At 40.0% G+C, this 21,044-nt stretch overlaps 1 protein-coding gene across 7 annotated transcripts; it reads right to left on the bottom strand.

Moving 5' to 3' along the window:
* Nucleotides 1–2,708: 2,708 nt before the first annotated feature.
* On the bottom strand, nt 2,709–15,906 carry LOC124305700 (hydrocephalus-inducing protein homolog). 7 transcript variants are annotated; one of them, XM_046765373.1, is made up of 18 exons: nt 15,704–15,906; nt 12,270–12,392; nt 12,103–12,186; nt 11,766–11,947; nt 10,948–11,192; nt 10,613–10,828; nt 10,099–10,279; nt 9,583–9,875; nt 8,915–9,124; nt 7,143–7,406; nt 6,690–6,865; nt 6,524–6,615; nt 6,193–6,375; nt 5,754–5,995; nt 5,307–5,446; nt 3,995–5,113; nt 3,136–3,326; nt 2,709–2,732 (listed from the first exon to the last, which is right to left on the bottom strand). In XM_046765373.1, the coding sequence occupies exons 1-16, from the start codon at nt 15,835–15,837 to the stop codon at nt 4,939–4,941; spliced, it is 2,940 nt and encodes a 979-aa protein (XP_046621329.1). In that variant the 5' UTR covers nt 15,838–15,906; the 3' UTR covers nt 2,709–2,732; nt 3,136–3,326; nt 3,995–4,938. The 7 variants fall into 7 exon arrangements, with proteins under 7 accessions (XP_046621329.1, XP_046621340.1, XP_046621321.1 ...); XM_046765384.1 differs by lacking the exon at nt 2,709–2,732 and having other exon boundaries at nt 2,999–3,326; nt 3,995–4,212; nt 4,924–5,113; XM_046765365.1 differs by lacking the exon at nt 2,709–2,732 and having other exon boundaries at nt 2,999–3,326.
* Between the last annotated feature and the right edge of the window lie 5,138 nt (nt 15,907–21,044).

Raw genomic sequence — 21,044 nt, 5'->3', positions numbered from 1 at the left:
CGGCTGTAGGTTTAAGGCTGACCGGTTGTCCAGCAACGATCTCATCATTGTCCGTAGCATCAGGGGTCCAGCGACTAGATCCATTGAGATCCTTTTCAGTTTGGCGAGTTGTTTTTTAAATATGGTCATCTCGGTGATACGGTTCGATTTCTTCCGTACAGTCCGACGTCTCTGTAAAAGAACGCCCAGACTACGCAAAAAAAAGGAGAGCGACATAGGGAGCAAGCATTCGTGGAAAAACTCTTCCCGTCGGGGGCTTTGGCGTTCTTATTGAGCGGTCGGACTGTGCTTGATTTTTTTCCCCGTGTCTCTCGGTAACTTAAGTGACTGTTGGATGGGAAAATTTCTAAAAAAAAAGGCTTCCTTACAATGGCTCTGATGTGCAAAATAAAGAACTAGCTCTCTTTCTCTCTCTCCCACTCTCGAATTCTCTTTTGGAGCAGAGCCACCGTCGTCTAGGAGTTCAAATGCTCCATCATAGCATCTACCTATGGTGCACATATTCAATTTAATCCTATATCTCTACTAACCGACAAGATTCCCAAGCCTTGAGTAATTTTTCATAGCTTCCGTCTACGATCTCTCGTAATTTGTAACAACAGTCACTTTTCCCGTAAGCGATTATTTCCACAAGTGCATTATTTATATTGAGGAGTGAGATGCCGATGCTTTTTGCAACTTGACATGCGACTCGTTGATATTCTGAAAGGATAATAACGTACGTCTATTTATTATCCCTTCCAGGCAACTACCATGTATACGGCAATGTTAACCAGATAAAATGCATATAGCATTGCATGGATGTGTTGAAAAAACACAGTTCTATAACTGCAATTGTTGCGTACTTGAAACTAAAATCCCAAGTGAATTTATAGGTAATGGGCTGCGTGATAACAGTTCGAAAGTTATTTGAAATAGTTGCCCTCTACTCCTAGCGATACATACGCATACCATGGGTCTCATCTTTAAGATTCTGCAATTATCGACCTTAATTTTCAGAGAAATTGCGACAATGGGCGTCATAAAAACACCGAAAAATTGTCAGTTACTGAATGGCAAATAGTTTCGGAAAGCAGCACAAGAAGCTCGTTATTCAGAAGATAAACAAACGACGAGTAAGCGAATAGGATCGCAAAAATCGACAGTGCCTTACGGTGGATTATACCTGTGTATAGGTACGTAGGTGTACAACATTTTGCAAAAATAGATATAGTGGGCGTCGATTCGAATGACATCAAATCGTCATATCAATGTTCCCGACACAGATAGGGCTCGACACTTTTTAAGGGGTCCATGAACATAGGTACAACATCGCATACAATGTATTACCATTATTTAAGACCTGTATTACTTGTAGTCATATTTCACTTCGCGGAGGCTTATCAAGCAATTGGACACCGAAGCTTCTATTGTTTTACTGGTTCACATAATGCATATAATTATACTTTACTATAATATGTATGATACCTGTAAAAGGAGCACCGTGGAAAATGATACAGGGCCTTGACAGCGGCGTCTCGTTTGCCAGCGGCGGTGTGATGTCGGCTTCTTTCGAAACTTCTACAATTGGATCTCTAATGATTTTCGGGGAAATCCCTCTTTCTTGGGACTCATCGATACAATCTGCGATATAACTTCGCGTTATTATTCATGGTAAATGCAATAATATATACGGGACGTATTCACACCGTAATACCGCCGGGTGGCAAGTGCCCGATTGCTGCAAGGCAAAACCATTGGGATTATGTGAAAAAAAAAAATCGCATTAAAAATAATTACAGGCACTTGGAATCTTTTAGCCACACATAACTGTATGTCTATCAACCCTCGCCTCACCTGTCGCAAAATGATGTGTGCCCACAAATGCATACGTATAATAATAGTGTTAAGTATATACATTTGACGTGAATAACCTTAAAATATTGGAAAAAGAGTATAAACTGCAATACAGGTTCGTAAAAGAAATAATACGTATTTCAAATGAATAGTCTATCACGGCATGCATACGAATGCGCAGAATGCTTGAGCCGTATTTGTCCAACAATTTTGAGGAATTAAAAGAATTACGTGGCCATGGGTGCTCGTCGCCCTCCCAGCCAATTCGTCAATAGTTTCAACGAGTTTAAGTTTTCTCTGTCACCTCTAAGCTATGCATGAAACTGCGAACACCTCATTTGATGCGCGAAATAACCAGGTACTGTATTATAGTATATATAAACGTAATACTTTTGTGAAAAAAAAAAAAAAACAACGCAGATATTCAGAGCGCGGCCTTCTCCTTTTACAATTGAATGCATCAATCATCCCCGTCATACCGAACCCACGAGTGAAAGTTCGCGAAATCAAATTTAAATTTTTTAAGGTTTCGGCCAGCTTTCGGGAATTCTGCCCCATATAGATATTATGTCGCTAATTTGTCAATTGCGACGGTATATGCTCACAGAGAAGCGAGCTATCGCAAATTAAATTACAATCTAGTAAGGTTTCCGCTTGTTTAAGATCGTCAAGAGAAAATCCTGAAGATATTTCGAACATCTTGTCAGGAGCAAACATTTTTCGACCTTTCCCCGGATTCATTGATCCTTGCCGTCGCTGCAATAACGGCATTTCTCCTTTATCGCGCACGCGATGCAGGCTGGTGTCAAGATCGCTGTCAATTCCGTTTACCACTTCGAGGCGATCATTACCTACGACTCCTTGTTCTTCTCTTTCTTTTTCGCCTAATTTTGCGTCTGGAAAAAAACATTGCTACTCCATAAGTTTTATACGGACACATCATTATGTACGATACGCCAATCGCCGTGTCAATATGACTGTTTGTAGATAGAAGAAAACAAACAAATCGACATGCTGTTACGGCAATCGGTAAGGTTGACAATAGTTGTTTCGTTTTATTACAGGAATTTTTTCATCGATTATCACTTGTAAAATAAATGATCCGACATCCGTTTGAACGAATTAAAAAAAAGTATCACGACGTGTCTTTGAGAGTTAAAAACATTTCATGGCAATAAATATGTAAACCAGCAATCTCCCACGCTTTTGTCTCATTATTATTGTCATCTATTGCATGTCTTTGTATACTTTAACAATACAAGGTATCGATTAACTCGGGAATTCGTCTCCACAGCTTACCAACGCAATATGTTGACTCCGATTCATGTGATCCAAACATGGTCAGCAGCTCGGTGGAAAGCGACCGATAACAATCACGGATGATGGATGATAATTGTTGACCTGCGGTAAGACGCAGTGGGAACAACATTTCATGCACGCCGTAGTAGTGCATCATTGATCGTATCATACATTCCTCTTCGATATATTCCCTATAAAAACGGTCAAGTCAAACGCTAACGGAGTATTCAACGTCTAGTCGGCATAAAAATTACTCTCATCGTCTCAGAACTGGTTCAGACTTTGTGAAATATTTTCATCGGTTGATAAGAGTGTATGTGATATTTTGTAAATTTTTACACGCAGATATTCAGACGTCAGACGTTGACAAATTACAGGGTCTTATGTTGATTTAAAAAAAAATTACAATATCAAACGGAACACTTGAGAGTAATACTATGAAGTTTTTTTGTCATCGCTCTTACGAGATCTCGCACCAGCTGTGCACATTCCAAATACAATCGTACATTTTTTTTTCTCACACAAAGGTACCGGATTTAACTTGTGACAGGAAAAATGCATTCCGGATTCACGAAACCATCAAATCGATTGCGAACCACGAAACGACTTGACTAATCTTTCCGAAAGAACTACTTAACTCGACTTCGATGCTAATTTTCGGGGACAAGAACAACTTTTTAGCATATCCGTTCCTATGATTAAAATGTTACACGAAGTACTACTAAACTAGCCTAATACTAATTTCCACTTCTGTAGTCTCGATTAAAGGCACTAGGTGAAATATTGAAACGGCAACATCTCCAAAACAACAAAAATAGAGTCGAGTGGTTCTCCCAGTTCGCCACAAAGATATACTTACGTGTCGAAATTCTTCCAGAATACGGTGATAGGGTACGGATAAAGGTTCTTCACCAAAAGTGTCTTCTCCACAGGTTGATCGTACGGTATCGTTGATTGGAATACGAGCGACACTTCGGAGACGTGTAACTGTGGTTCGATACCCTGACCCGACATCGTCACCAGGATAGGAGAAATATTTTTGCAAATTTTTATTCTCAACTGCCCTTCGAAGTATCTCTAAATACAGTCAATACACCACATCACAATAAGCGGACCCAAACCCTTAGTATTAAATGCGTAAGATCCACGATACATGAAAAGCCCGTCACTGGCGTGACGCGTGCCGCAGCATGCGTTATAGACTCAGGGCTTAAACGGAGTTTGAAAGAATCTTATTGTAATCTCATATGATAAGGGGGAGTTTTTTTTACTTTCAAATACATTCTTAATTTTGTCATTCAGCAATTCATACCCGTATGATTTTACTTAATGTCTCGCAAAAGTTCAGCACAACATATTGCAAATTATAATTCGCTAAAGACCTGCAATAGGCATGAGTAAGTGTGTATGTGTATGTACCGCTACAGAGGTGGCCTCTGACCGGTTTAAGATACACCCACACGTGTAGTCTAGCACGCAGGTTAAATAGACGGTAGCAGACCACACCGGTGGTCCTCAAGCGGTCAGAATTGATTTCCATAGGTGTAAATTATTGTAAACCGGAGTAATGTCGATTCTAGCCTTCCCAATTTCATGGGGTCAATAATAAATTTGACAGCATCAGCGTTTAACATATACGCTAATTGAGTAACACGTCACGGCGGCTTGATGAGCCACTGCTACTGGTAATTTCCGACTCGCGAAAGTGAAGAGAGTCGGAATAAAATTTACCGAGGTGTGAATTGTATGTACCGAATTTATCTTGATCATTTTCTGTTGCTTATTCACCTTCAAGATCCTTTCTTAAATAAAACTTACAGCCTCTTTCGGCTTGAAGTATACGTTTGCCAGGTTTTCACTGCCCGGTAAAAACGTATCTGCACTGTAATGAAGAAAAAAAGGTCCTGCCGTTCCTTCCTTCCATCGACCACTATCCTTATAACGAATTGTCGCTTGCCATTCACACGGTACCCAACCACTGCGTACCGATAAAAGAAATTATTATTGTTGAATGCCGATCTGCAGGCAATCCGGAACTCGCGAGATTTCCGAGACGGTAAAGAAATGAAACACTCAGTGAGAGTTATGTGCATTTAGATGCATTTTCAGTCCCAAAAAGTTGATATACTCAACTCCTTAGCTTACGAGTAAGTGAATACAAGATTATTTACCTGTTACGCAGTAAAACAGGGATCAGCATGCAATTCCCAACGGCAACTTGACCAAATGATAGGTAATTAGTGTGAACAGTGAGAGAAGGGTACGTAACAGTGGCCTTGATAGAAATCGGTATCGTGGATCCGTGGCTTACCTAGTCGAAAAGAAGTTTAATAAAGAAAACTGGAATAACTGTGTTATTTACGTGCAGAACTTCGAATGGGAAAGTGTCACATGCTGCGAAGCACTTCTTAGACTGGAGCTCAGAATCCTATAGTTTCGGTGGACTTTTTTGCGGTAACAACTAATGTTTGGCCTTGCCTCGGCATAGCGAAAGAAAAAAATTTCTAAAATTCGTCCAACTTGAAACAGTCTACCCTAGATACGTTTTTTCAAGTAAAAGTAAATCATATCCTGTGACCAGTACGGAGAATGTTTGAATAAATTGAAACATCGTGTACCTCTAGGTAAATTGTATGTTCAATGATCGTTTCTTGCTCGGTATATTTGGATCTCGTAGGGTTAAAGGTCACGTTTAGCGGAGTGGATTCGCCAATCGGTAAGGGTTTCCCCTGGTCAAATTGTACGTAAATACCAAACTTATTCAATGGTTTCCTTATACGAATGTCCGCCAGTATCGGTCCATAGTTGAATAATAATGTAGAAAAACAAGCTGTCTGCTCTACAACGATGTAGCCCAGATCTGCGGGTTATACATATGTACATTAATACATATATTCGCGGACATAAGGCACTCGATACCAAAACGTGATGAGATCTCAAATTCCTCTTATACACTCTGTCACCGACAAGAAAATTTTTATATCTACAGTAAGCAGACAAAAGTGGTAAAATTATGAAACGAGGTTTGATACTCTTTTATACAATCATGTATCGTACCAATTACGTACTCCGGAACAAGCAGTGACAATGCGTCTCTCTTCTTGATGGCCGCGTCGTGTTTCTCTAGTAATTGCGGATTGTCACGAACGTATTCGATGAACAACAATCTTTCAATAGCCATTTCCACGTCCACCACAGTAGGAACTGTTTCATCGCAGGTGATTATCACCCACCCATTTTCTGGAAATTCATACGTGCCAAAGATGAGGCACTTATCAGAGCTTATCAGCTGATGCCTTTCCATACCCGTAATGGCAAAACTGATTGCGATCATCGAAAACTCTCAACAGGTAGTATTACTTGGAGAACAAATTTTTGTCCCGCTTACCTGTGAGTTGTTGTCTCTCGTTATCCGATATCAATGAATATCCCTGGGAGCGATCCTCGATTGACAAACCTCCCTCGCTGGTCAATGGAGATCTAGAAGTGGACGGCGTTTTAGTGAAATTCAAGGTTATTCCGCTTATCGAACTATTTGAGCAATTGTAGCTTACGAACGGCGTGTGGATTTCACTTGGTTTAAGAACTCTACCGTGATTGAGGCAATCGCTCGATAGCAGATATTGACCGGCAGTTTATTGAAAGCCATGCCGCGTGGTATACTCAAGTAAACCTGCGGTGCCGATACGTAGCCTTCGATGCAAATGGAGACTGGAGGATAGTGGGCGATCTGACCTTGGCCGAAAGTTAGAGATCAAATGTAGGATGTCTAAGGTGCGTACGTGTCATATACCTACAATACAGGGCCATTCGTCGTTATACACCTGGCTCTTGAACAAGAGGGAGTCGCTTGTACGGGATCCAGGTAAGAACAACTACGTGAGTAAACACCGATGTATGACCCTGTATGTTAAATGGGACACGGCTACTGGGCCCGTCCTATGTGCATTAGCGCATCGCACTGATTAGATAACAATCTAAATATATCACTATATAAAACAATGTACCTCCAAATCGAATCGTTCACGAATCCGTCCGGGTATTCCTGAGTAATAGGTAATATCCAGGTAAGTCCTTGACATGGGGTTCACTGATCCGCGTCTCGGCTCCACTCTCAAACGATCTACGTTAACACCTCGCTCCGTTCCTTCAACTAATTCGCGAGATTCCACGTTCGACGAAAGAGCCGGTGTGAGGTACGTCGCGAAATTGAATCCAACTACGCCCTGATTGACAATAGTCAAACTCGCACGGCACGATTCCCAGGGTAACTTGAGTTAACAAAATAGTGACGATAATATTTACATTAAATAATAGCTCATACATTTAATATATTTTAATCAGAAAAGATTCTGCAAAGAAATACCGATTCATCATTTCCATGGCCAAACACGAGTATACGAGTAGGTCAATTGAGCACAGGCTTTGGAAGTTCGATGTTGGAATAGACATGAGAAACAGTACTCATTCCTCAGGGTTGAGTTGTTGAGTCAGAAATGTGGCAAATTATTTTTGGATGCTAGCCATAGATATCGATAATGGCAGTTGGCATACAGCTAACACCGTGAATATCACTTGAAAACTGCCGATCGAACCTCGGAAAGAGGCTTCGTACCAATTTAGCGTACGTTGATTTTAACTGAGAGAACAGTCATTTGCCCACTTCGACATATGTTCAAGGGGCGTGTTACGTTTCTTTTTTTTTTCGCATTTTGAAATTAAAGCATATTGAGAATATATTGTAAAAATTTCAGAACGAAATTAGAAACATTCATGGAGTATTGGCATGTAGAACAGAGCGCACCGTCGGTCGCGCGGCATCTGCAATCGCATAGCGATCTTCCCGAAACAAGTCTTAAAGCCTTCCCTGAGGCTTCAAAACAGGCAAGGGCCGCTCGAAGGGCAGCCAAAATAGCTTAAGATGATTTCTTTTTTCAATATGCACCACGCACGGCTGATTAGTGTATGTATAATTTTTTTACGAAATATCTGTTGCTGAAACTTGAGACCTGTTTTTCTCGAAACCCAATTTTTTCCGGTCGGTTCCTGACTTTCACGAAATCCTATCCAACCGAACGGGCTAATATTTGAACATGTTATTCTATATACCAACCGTTATGGTCGCTACTAGAATGACGTAATTTTATTAATGATTTCTTATTTATTTTGTCGACTTTCTTAAAGAAAAATCACGATTTTATAAACTCTTGTTTTACCAGTCCACCATTTTTTCATATTTTATATTTACATCGTATGTATAAACGTCTAAATCTAGTGTGGATCTGAGAAACAAGCCTACAAAATCCATTTGAATTTTTCTTTCGGATCACTGCAAATGCTGTAATCATCCGCAACCCTCCTCATTTTTTTCCGATGTTAATTTCGAGCATAAAAAACATTAATAAAATGTTATAAGCTGTCCCGAAGAAAAACCGTTTTGTTTCATTGAATATACCAATAACAACGTGTACGAAAATGGAAATTTTTATACATTCTCTTGCTACAAAAAAAATTCTTCAACAACGTTTGAAACTTCGGCCGTCACGACGGAATACCCCCTCAAATGGCATGACGAGTTTTTCTAAAACACAGAAGATGACTGCAGTCGCACGCGGTAACTGATTTAAGTAATAACGATCCTTTCCCCTTGTCGTTTTGTCAAAATCTTGGTAAGTATTATTCATACAGTCACAGAAAAGGATACGATCGACTTGCGTATCATAGACTTGGATTACCATAACATTATGCGTATACTTATCTGTGGAATTTGAGAGCGTACCTGGTGATAAAAATCGATTTTTTTCGTATCAATAGAAAAGCTAATCGCATCGCACAATGCTTGCACTTCTATCACTTCCGTAGGGCCGGACAAAAGACGACAGGCTACGTTCGCGTTGAATCCAACACGTGACAATGCATTAAAGTCAAAATACACGTATTGTGATGAATACGGTAAAATAGTACCGCACCTTGGTACTACTTCGAGCATCTGAAATCAAATACGCTCGATGCAGCAACCAGGAGAAATTGATGCTATGTAGTATAATGCAGTACCGTCCGTAGCGGTGCTTTGCGACATTTCGAACGGGTAGAAAACATTTGCTTCTTGCATAATTCTTTTAACAAACCAAAGAGCATTTCAAAGAGCGAATAATTTCTTAACATACGTATAGACAGATTATTCGCGAATTTGTAACATGATCCTGGTTGTGTATGCTCATAATTATAATAGGGATCGAGCGTAGTCAAGTATGAAATGTAATGAGATAATTGAACGTAACTGTGAAATACCGAATTCATCTAGCAATTGCAAGTATTCACACGATTAATGGAGAACTAAACTTCTCATGAGTCTCACAGGAGTGGTTAGACGTGATTATTAGAATTGACAAAATCTGTCAGAATAATTGATATCAATCAAATGACAGGTACAGCAATCAAACTAACCTCCGTCATAAGCTCCCGTTCCAGTGAAATATCTGTCGTAGCTTTTTGCGCATCTTCGAGGGCTGGAATTTCCGAGTCTCTGCGAAGGTGACGTTCTATTATTCCGAATATCAAGTCTTGAATCTCACTTTCCTTAGCGGGTGCCAATCTCTCTGCATGATCTTTTTCTTTGGTGTTGTCGATATCAATCAGTTCCAATGAGCGTACCGGCGGTAAAGTAACAGCGGGTGCATATCTCCTCTCTTTATCCCCTTTGTCTCTTTGCGCCGTACCGCCAATCGTATAAACCAAGTCTGCAGCAGCGAAATAACAGTAGTAATTATAGTTAAAATTCACGGGTACAGATAATTCGAGATCTTTTCACAATATCCACGAACAGGGTTCCGCGGTGGGACACACTGATCCACATTATTATCCTGCAACTGATAAGTGCGTGCACTGAACATTTACAAGTTTACTTGATATGGGAGATATCAGGTGATATTTAGGTACTGTAACGAAATTTCAAAAAATCACCATCGACTGATCCCGATGAAGGTATCGCAAGCTTGGTGATTTCCGGGACTAATCGCTCAAATAGGTAGTTGGTCAAATTATTTTCGGGATCCTCTTTGTCTTTCGCCTCTTGCTCCGCCTCTTGTACTTCTGATGGAGAAAAATCTCGGAAACTCGATTTTCCTGCCGTTGTCTCGCTCGACTAATAACAAACAGAAATATTTTGGCGAGATCAACAATCTATACAAGCATCGTGTGTTTCGCCGCATGATGGAAGTGATGTGATAATGGCAAATATTTATTCACGGAGCTGTTCTTTGGGTTGGACCCTCTGGAAGGCCGTAACTTACTTTTCTACGACGAGACTCAAAATGAATGATAAAAAATTTGAAATAGCCCGAGTATATAGGCGTAGAGTATACATTTGTGTAATTTTTACATTATTGTACCGTGTGCAATACATTTGACTACGTTTCACTCCAATAAAGTGAATTTTATGTTGAATGAAAATGTGAGATTTTACTCGATTTCTTACTTGTAAGCATCGAGCATGATCGTAGTGACTGGATTCAATACCGATATTATCATCAGCAAGGTACTCGAAATAGTACCGAACGGGCAGATGTCCAGGATTTGCAAGGATAAGGTTCTTGTACGCTGTAGATCCGACATCGCTGTTGAGAACCGCCAAATTGTTTGGCAAGATGGATATGTTCGGATAATTCAATTCAGCGATGCACTTAATTTTATCCTACTGGCAACAGGACGTCCATATGACAGTATACTAGTAAAAACTGGGGCAAGCGATACCCCGCAATGTGTCTGGGACCGGCCTAAGGACCTACTTAGAATTTACTATAAAAACGCAACCTTTACACGGTGATTCTCGTACTGGAATGTCAAAATTCCGTTAAATTTCCTGGAGTACAAATTCAATGGATTCATAGCTTGAGTGTTGAATCTCACGCAGATGCGATTAGGGGCTTCATCCCGAAGATCTATATTCGTGTTTGCAAGACCATCGCCCTCGTCATCCGTCACTATTTCGAATGGAGGATCGATCTTTAACGATGCCCTCAGGTCCAGTTTTGATCGGTTCGTCGCATATAGTTCATCTGAATTGTGAAGAGAAGGATTTATGTATATGAGCAGTCATGATGTACTGTATCAATACGAGGCAATTCTAGGCAAAGTCTTGTACGAATTCAAGGAGCGAGGTGAATAATTTTTAGGTATTACACAGGTTTAGGACAAGTGCCTTGATGTTTATAGGTGTGTACATTTCATGTAGCAAAATGACGTTTCGAGGGAAATTGAACTGCCCGTTTCGGCAACACATCAGATAATTATGCATCGCATGACAGGTTGGCATCGGTGAAATGGCCAGCTGCTAACAGGAATTTATATTAGCAGCTGAATCATCGAAATTAATTATCGCCTTAAAGTGGATATATAGATTCAAGATCCCCAAAACACGTATGTTACATACACGCATTCATAAAGCTGCAAGGTAAAAGTGAGGGTGAAAGAGTAAAGATAAGAAAGCCAATGCACGACACTCGTATCAATTCAACAACGAGAACGCGAAGTACAGCGCGGAGAGCGAAGGTTATACTGTTCACGCAATCCTTACACCCCAAAGTATGCTGTTATATCCGTAAATGGTATAGAGGCAGTAGCTAACCCACCTGTTGTTTGGATCTCATTTTCCGATGCGCTCATGTCGTACCGGAACATCAATTTGCGCTTACTGAATATGACATGCGGATCAATGAACGTTGCACGAAATAGACTTGTTGCCAAAACCTCCCTCCTCCCGTATCCCTTGATCTGGCCGTGAAGGTACCACTGTTCGGCGATTGGCTCTTTCCTACAAGTAAATAAATACATCAGTTCGAACAAATGATAACGAACGAAACTGACACATCGGATTATCCTTAAGTACAATAACCTATTATTCACAATAACCTAATGTACCTAGAAGAGTATAATAGGACTGTGATACTTTTACTATTAGGAACTCACGTTTGCCAGTGTATTTTACAATGAACGATCGCATTAGTGCCAGCCGGTAATTCCAAGTCGTGCGGATCAACAGTGAACTTGTCACTTGAACAATTTATGTTACATGAGTTGTCATTACTACCTATTATATGTAAATCACAAGTCATTGATAACGTTTCCGGACTCACTGTCGTTGTTCGTGCTTCCCACTTTTCTGGAGAACTTGAGATTCCTCTGTAGTACTCCACAACAACCGATGATGCCTCGTGCCCTTATTCGCTAACATTATCGGTATACTGATAGCCTGACCCCTGCAGCATGATAGTATACAAAACAAGACTATATTAAATATTTTGTCTGCCCAAAAGTACACTATAAAAAAAAGGGTGAATTCATTCACGCAATGGTACGGTAATGTCACATCAAGGCATTGTAAATCGATCTTCTCTGCCACCCGTACTTCCAGGAAAATCGTCTACTCGTATAGTATTTTTAGCCATGACGTTAAGCGTGATTTTCGCAAACACGCAGATAATCTCTGATGCCAAATACTAAATTTATCAAGAGCGCGTTCTCTCTCAACTCGCCCACATGGGTAAATTTATGCTATTCATGACAAATAATTTGCAGTGCACTTATTAGTTTACTGATGCAAGCATTAACCATTTTTTTCCTAGCCTGCCATTAGTATGAACGTTAATTTTTAGTGTTGAAATTAAATCATTTAATCAAACCAAACGACGCTTTGTTGTGCTATCTCAATAACATGCGGACAAAAAAGTTTTTCACTTTCACTTTGGACCATCATGTTGAACTGCTACAACGGACTTTTCGAAACATTAAAATGTACTATTGAGGTCTGTTTAGTTATTTTTATGTCACTTTTTGCAAGCGAAGAAAAGAAATTATTCACTGTGCAAATTGAAGCGAAGAATTGAAGATATTTATTTTTCACTCCAAAGCGAACTTAGACGTCAAACTGGGGCCCTCAAATAGATACAAAAGAATTGCGACAATTTCAAAGCATATAGGGTAATGAAATGGTTACAGCGTAAGACTGGTAATTCAAAGTCTCTGGTGGCATAATATTTGTTGAGTATATTTAGAAATTCTTTTTTCAAGCCGAATGGACACCCAACCATGCATATCATTAATTTTATGTGTACGATTGCAAAAATTTAATTTTCGTGGGTGCCTCAATGTGTATTATAGCCATTCTCTACACTACTTATTCTTGCTTATAAGATACTCGCATTGTCAGCAATTTACCTAAAAAGAAGACCAATATCGAATACTGGTACGATGTTCGGATCTAATTCAATGCTGGTTCCAATGCCAACAGCATGGAGAGAACATGTAATGATTCTGCTATTCGTTATTTCGATGTCAACTCTATCCGAATACATTCCGGTGTCACGGAGATAAAGTGTTATTTCCAATACCAGTGACTTGTTTGGCTTCAATACACCGGAAGCTGGACTCACCGTCCAAGGGGAAGGTTTCTTGTGCTTTGCGAAAGATAAGGAATAAATTTTCAACATTAACACGTATTATACATATAGTATTACTGCAGACTGGTAGCTAAGGCAATGCTGTGATTACAAGATATATCTGATTGGAGAAACAGTGGTCAGAAATTTTGTGTCGTTTCGCTAAGAAAATTTTCCATTCTATTACATTTTCTTAACATTGTTGACTATTCGTTCGAAAGTCTGACTTGTTTCCAATGGTGGATATGGCCATGTAGGTATAGCCACAGAGCCGTAAAAAAAAATAATAAAAAAAACCCTCGCAGAAACGTGAAATCAGTATAAAACTGTTTGGCACGTTACTACTTTTCCTCCAGCCACTGGCAATTTGCAGTGTTGGTATTAAGCATAAAACATCATTCACTGCTGTGTGAACAAAAATCAGCTTTGCAGATACGATGTTTTTGTATGGGATTTTTCAGATATCTCCGAGACGTCTTCAAATCGAGTCAGGACGACGTAAAACGTTTCCAACACTTGGGTGTCTGAACTAGTTCGCGGAGGCATCTGAAAGACACAACCTGACTTCCGTGTTATTTCACTTTTTCCCTGTGATAGTATACGCCTGAAAGCAATGCTTGAAAATCTATACTGATATACTGATAACAATATTATAAAGAGGAAAGATTTGTATTTTTGTATTTTTGTATTTGTGTATGTTTGTAATGAATAAACTCAAAAACTACTGTGCCGATTTCAAAAATTCTTTCACCATTGGAAATCTACATTCACCCTGAGTGACATAGGCTATATTTATTGCTAGAAAAGATTAGGGATCCTTACTAAAAACGTCTTTCGTCGCATGCGCTGCGGAAACTATTGATGATAGACCAAAAGTACGTTCTACAATATTAAAGAACACATGAATATCTACAAAAAACTTCGCGATACCATATGTCCAACTGTTATCGTTGTGTCGCAATAATCACTCTTTACATTTTAAAAGTTGATAGAAATACCGACCAAAATTAGACCACACCATTCATATAACTTCTGTTTAAATCCTTATCCAAATAAATCATATTGTTTTCAAGACTGTTTCAATTCTTACTTAAGATTACTTTTTGAATTGTTATTACGAATTTCATAAGTCATAGAAATAGAAAAAATAAACGCTGTCGCGTTGTGCATGTTATTCATATTTTTTTATCAATCCTTTTCCAAATAAATTATTTTGTATTGAAAATCGTTTCGACACCTGTAGCTTACTTCTTGAATTTTTCAAATCGCATACTCCATTCAAAAGATATTAGGAATTTAAAAAGTCACAGATCAGCCACGACACGGCGCGGCAGCGCCTTTTCTATGCTAGCCTGGCATTGCAGCGGTGCGGCAGAGGGGCGGGCACATCTATGAAATAGGTAGCCGCGCGGCTCATTCGCGCAGCGGACGTAACCGACATTGAACATTTTTTGACTACTTTAATTGCAATTTTTTTTTGGCCAAATTAAAAAGTTCCTCTAAGAACTAATTATAAATTGTTTATTCACGCTTTACTGTCTATTATTTGTATGATTGTAAGTATTAATAGATAATGTGGTACTGCGTTTAAAAAAATTTAAAAATAAAACAACAACAAAATATAAATAAAGGGTAAAAATATAAAAAATATCTTATGTCCACCCGTGCGAAGCCGGGACAGGCCGCTAGACGTTGATAAAATTACAAAACTTGACTCCTCTGGATAATGCACCTCGACCTCGGACTTTAGATTGCATATCTGCCGGATGAACCGTTACATCGAAATCGTTTCTGATTTTGAGGAAGAAATTCTCAGCAACTTCCTTACAGTAAAATTACAATGAAGGAAACATAATCAAGCGAATCGAATCCAGGTACGAGCGTTGATTTGTCAAGTGTAACGGAAAATCACTTGAGAGTTGTTCTTTCTCTTGGTTTCAGATCAAAATTGCCTGTCTATAATTTTGCTTACAACAATTCAGTAAAATGTTATCAACTATTGAGAAGGGCCTGGCTAAAGGGCTGGCGCGTCATGAAAATTGATTGTCAGTTTTCATTCATGACCTGCGACATCAAGAATGCTAAATCGTTGTGCCAAATGTATCTATCGAAACATTTTAAATTCAACTTACAAGCGCTGCGACGAATTGCGCGACGATCGGTGCGTCGCTGAATAAAGTGATTGTCCTTTTAACTGGTTCAAGAAGTCGGACCTCTCCCCAATTGACCAGCATCGGTTGTACGGTGACGACGGGGCCCTGCCCATTGCATATCACAGAACAACACTGTGTGTGACTTCTATCGCCGAAGGCAAGTAGACTGAAAATGCATATAGTCACGTGTGTGTAAACTTTACAAACGATAATACAGATGAGCGTATTCAACCGTAGAAGCAATCATTCCTTACACCTCATGAATAATCTTTGACGGAGAATAAGATGACCGGATCTTAGCTAACGTTGAAACCTGCATATTAAATTACACAACTCTCTACCAGGCTACAAATCAGCAGTTCAATTGCCATTCGCTTACTACCTGACCCTTGTTTCCGTGCACGAGAGCAGTGCGCGGACAGAAATTACCAGAAATTTGTTATTCTCCTGTACGTTTTAATACGGCTTTTTGTTTTTGCTACGCGAATCTACATGTAATTTCAATCGGGGTCGGAGAGTCCTCAATTACCGGTATATGAGGAACGACCGACCATACCCGGGCAGCTGTGCAGTTACGATTCCATATAAGTATTTCAAAGATGAATTACCTCAATTGCAGTTTCTGTCTACCCAAGGCAGTTGTGATAATCTTCACAGATATGGATGTCCATTCATGTGGTTTCAAATGTCCCTGGTACGCTGACAAAGAGTACATTATCGTCGAGCTTGTCGTTACCTGGTGGAAAACGTTATTCTCTTCAATGGCATGAAGAAATTCTTTTTATACATAGCTGTCATACCTACGCGCAGATCGAATGTGTATTGAATCAGTGGTGTACGTTTAGTATCATAGTTTTTCGAGTGCAGTGTAGATGGGGTCACTGACGGATTTTATAGGTATGTATCTGAGAATTCGGAGAGTGAAACCGAAACCAACGAACACCCTCTAGTTTACCCACATAATATATAATTACATAGGGGAGAGCCGGGCAGAATTGGCCCTAACGGGTGAAATGTCGATAACGCTTAAAATGTATTTTTAGGTCAAAAATTAAAAAATGGCGTGGTCGAAATTAGTCTTAACGTTATTCCGCCCTCAAGGGGCCCATTTTTCCCGCCTCTCCTCTACTTGCATTGCGAACTGTATTGCCTTGTGCGTATACATACACATTGGAATATGACTTTTGCAAATTGTACAATTCACAAATGAGGCTGATGAAGTTGAAATCGCTACATTATGCGGATTCGAAAAACGTTAGACCGACTCAGCTACCCTGCAGAAGCAGAAAACAATCACCGATTCCTCACGCATGTCTTTAGATGACTCCCAGTCTTTTCAACGATTTTCAAACAGTTTTACGTGATCGAGTTTGGTGATGAACTTTCAATTTTGCCAATCCTATTCGAGAGTTGTTAAATTTTTGTGGGTCCAGAGCAGGAGTTTTTGATCGGCGAGCAAATATGAGCGGTCGAGGAAAATATCGGCGTTGAATGCCTACGGGTCCGATCTATGTTACGAACGCGTTAAACAAGTCAGCAAACAGTCAGTGTAGGAAACACCACACAGATTTACCAAAACTTAGCAGCGTGGACATATTTTAATGAGTCGTGAAAGGTATCCGAGCCATTGACTCCACAACAATCGGTTTAAATTGCAGCTGAATTATAACGAGTTGTATGAGTCGGTTACAGTCATGATTTGAATCATTGAGAATTCCTGGTGCCCGTGCAATTGATGTATTGTTCGCCTAAATTTCCCCCCAATTTGGATAATGGGCTAAAGAGGAAATGGCAGGCTTCTTACCGGCTGTGGGGGTAAGTAAAAGTATGCCTCGACATCAGAATTATTCTCAACGGTTATGAATCTGGTGTACGGAAAATTGACGAAACAGAACCTGAAGTGTATTTCACTGGGTTTTACAGTCAGTGAAGCTACTTTGCTGCTGAAAATTATGGGCAGCGTGACGGGCACTGAATCGGAATCCCACATATCTGCCCTGACAGCCGTCTGACCAGATCTAACTATATTTGGCGTATACGATATCTGCAAAAGATACAAATAATATTTGCTTTTATTTGCCTAGATGTATACATTGGCATAGACCACGGTGTAACGAATGTTATATCTGAAAGTTGGAGTTGACTGGAGAGCGGGAGACTTGCATGTATTGCCAGGGTCAATCGGCTGCAGGATCTAGTGTACGTGCAAGGTCGTTCATGCAAGAATCCTGGTTTACAATTAACTCCATAATATAAACCTCGCCATCACGTAACATTAACGATACGCGCTTGTATCTAGGATGTGCATACCTTGATCCGCTGAAAGCTGTTGGGTGCAACAACACCTTCACTGGGTACTATAGTAAATTCTTTGGGATTAGCGATTGGCACCGGTTTGATGGCACTACGAGCGAAATCTTGGTACGTTAACGATGGTTGTGTGCCGTCGTGCGTGGTCGTTAGACAAAAGGTTACAGGTACAAGCGAGGAATTGTGAAGGCAGACTTCACGTTTCGTCGCGAAACCTTGAAAAATTACTATGCCTTTTACTATTTTTACTAAATTACTAACATGTATAACGATAAGTCATGCTGTACCAATAGACTCCAAGCGACTAGGCAACCTATTCCGTCCATGCATATAGGTATGATATACATATACGTGTGTAAAATCGATTCTGACCTCCCTCGATTTGGACGGGTCAGAAATAAGGTTGGCTTCGGTACCCTCTAACCAATGGCAGTGGTGCATCGAGTCTACGCGACGTGTGTTATTCAATTAATTGGCATATGTTGGATGCCAGCACTGCCAACCTTATTTCTGAGTCATTAAAACGAGGGGGGAAGGTCAGAATCGACTTTCCTCGGGTGTACACTGGATATACATGTAGAGCTCACGCCTCTTACCCAATGCCGTCGTACCGAAATCAAGGCTCTGTTTGTCAAAGTGCAGTGTGGGGCAGATCACGGATCCTCTGAAATATTTTCATACAATATTACGTACTTACAATCTGCACGGTTTCCAAACTAAACAAAACCAAAGTGACATGTTTGAACTGTACGTGTCAACATGCATAGTTCGTAAAGAACAAAGTTCCAACATAGAGTTGTAATAGCGTCGAAACGGTGACAATAAATTTATTCCCAAGTAGAACCGATTTCATCACAGAAATATGAAATTTGGCCTAAACTCGAGTCAGGTTTCCCCTAAAATTATTTCTATTATTATCTATGCTGCCATCTTAAAATTTACGATCTATTTAATGATAGCTCTTTATGATGATACAAATCCGGCATGAAAACTGAAGGGCAAACTCACAGAAAACATTGACGTGGCTAAAGTTCTGTCCGTCTCACTTTAGCTTGTTATATCCTTACACAATGTAATTACTAATTACTACAGTGAAATTTCAGCATACTTAATAGTCAACGAAATGACCTCGAGACTTTCTTTAATAACGAATTCGATCTTCTCGAGGAAAACGCCATTACGGTTCGACGATAAAGAAATATCAAACGACTTGTATTCTCCAGGTTCAAGTTTCACTTGTGCGGGGCTCACTTCGATCTTACCACCGAAATCGAGGGTCCTTGGAGCGTACACCAACGTACCAGGAATATCGCCTTTATTCCCACAGATCACCTATTTCACAACGATAATAATATTACGAATCATCACTGAACGAGACGTTCTGACGAAACTAATTTTCACCAGCATGCCACTGTGCCCACCGCGCCGCGAGGATTACGTGAAAGAGGTCCTTGGCGCTGGAAACCATGAAACTGGGGTTCAACGCTCACCGCTCCAAGTTTTCGATTCGCTTTATTGTACTATAACGAGTAAGACGAAAGTGAGAAAAGTGATGCGTACCAGATCGCAGGAATAAATATACCATTCGTATATACATATAATACATAGATAGAAGCAACGCTTTTTAATCCCACCCACAACTATGCTTGAAATTATGATAAAAAATACTAGCCTAATCGGACCAGGCTTTTACTTGAGGGTCTGTGGTTGGAACCGTACAGGGTCAAGTTCCGTTGCTAGAGCTAAGGTCCTTTTGGTCTGCAGCGCTAGGGCTCGGCTTCACCGAATCATCACAGTATACAGGCACGGTAATATTCATTAATGCCTGCCCATTTTCCGCCAACTTTTTTTATGCTACAATGTGCTCAGTTATGACGCGCACGTCGGCTGCATTAGTCATATGTATAGTTTGCCGGAAGTGGGCAGACATTGATGAATATTACTGTACATACCGAATGCATGGCACAGTGTACAATACTGTATTATATGTATAAGAAAAAAACCTGTTGGATTTACATCTGCAACGTTGATTCTATGGAGAACACTTTTTTGGTGCAAGTATTACAAGGATTGCCGTGGGAATTACTTACTAGTATGTTGACGTTACATTCACGAATGTTCTTTAAAATTGTTAAATACCGCAATCCCAGTAATTTGTACTCCGTAAAGGCGCTGTCCACATAATTACTGCCGCACCTGGAAGTCTAACAGATTTCTTGTCCGGGCAGGTTTGAAAGTTTTAAAGCATATGCATTTCGAAATTGCTCTAATTCTACAAGAACCGTATACATTATCCGTGTCATAGTACCTCGAAGTGATGATTGGAGCACAAAAATATGGGTCCCACGTCGGCACAAGTCACATTCAATCTGACCAATGGGCCGATGCAAGTTCCACGTAACCTGGTATGTATACGATTGAACCGGGAATAGCATGAAATTTAATTGTCGTAGTGATATATCAATATGCGAGTATCAGTGTACGATTCAATAGTAGTCATTGATAATCTCACGTATGCTAGAATTAATGAAACTTCTTCAATATATGGGATAAATTTACTTGAGGCAAATCCTTTCTTCAGTGCCGGTGATCTCCAAGTATGCTCTGGTTTCAATTACACCAACCTCATCCGGTTCAAATATGAGTGTAATATCCGCCCCGCTGTGTGGCCATATTTGTCCTTCCTTGAACGGCATGCGTAGGTATAATATTATGCATAAATATAAACGTGCAGATGGACTTCTATATGTAGTGATACATATACACCGTTCATCTGTACTCACAGAGTATACAGTTAACATACATTTCGATAATGTTACAAATCTATGGGAGAACTGTTCCTTTCGCAAACTTTGTCAACAGAGACGGCGAAAAATGAGGTAGCGAGGAAAGAGAAAGAAACGAATAATTGTCGCCCTCATACATGTAAAAATCATACCTACACCGCGTCGTAAGATCAGTCGGTTTAGATAAATCGAGTGCAATCGCGACCCGCTAAACGAGATGTCAG

The sequence above is a fragment of the Neodiprion virginianus genome, chromosome 1, assembly GCF_021901495.1.
Source record: "Neodiprion virginianus isolate iyNeoVirg1 chromosome 1, iyNeoVirg1.1, whole genome shotgun sequence".
Classification (NCBI taxonomy): Eukaryota; Metazoa; Arthropoda; class Insecta; order Hymenoptera; family Diprionidae; genus Neodiprion; species Neodiprion virginianus.
Note: the sequence above shows the minus strand (reverse complement) of the source record. Positions and strands in the feature narration are given on the sequence as shown.

Excerpts from the sequence above, each read along its gene's own strand:
- LOC124305700 (XM_046765373.1), bottom strand. The coding sequence starts at position 15,837 with ATGGGCAGGGCCCCGTCGTCACCGTACAACCGATGCTGGTCAATTGGG. Across the intron at positions 9,876-10,098 it reads TTCATCGGGATCAGTCGATG|ACTTGGTTTATACGATTGGC; the intron begins GTGATTTTTTGA and ends TCGCTGCTGCAG. Across the intron at positions 7,407-8,914 it reads AAATCGATTTTTATCACCAG|TTACCCTGGGAATCGTGCCG; the intron begins GTACGCTCTCAA and ends TGTTAACTCAAG.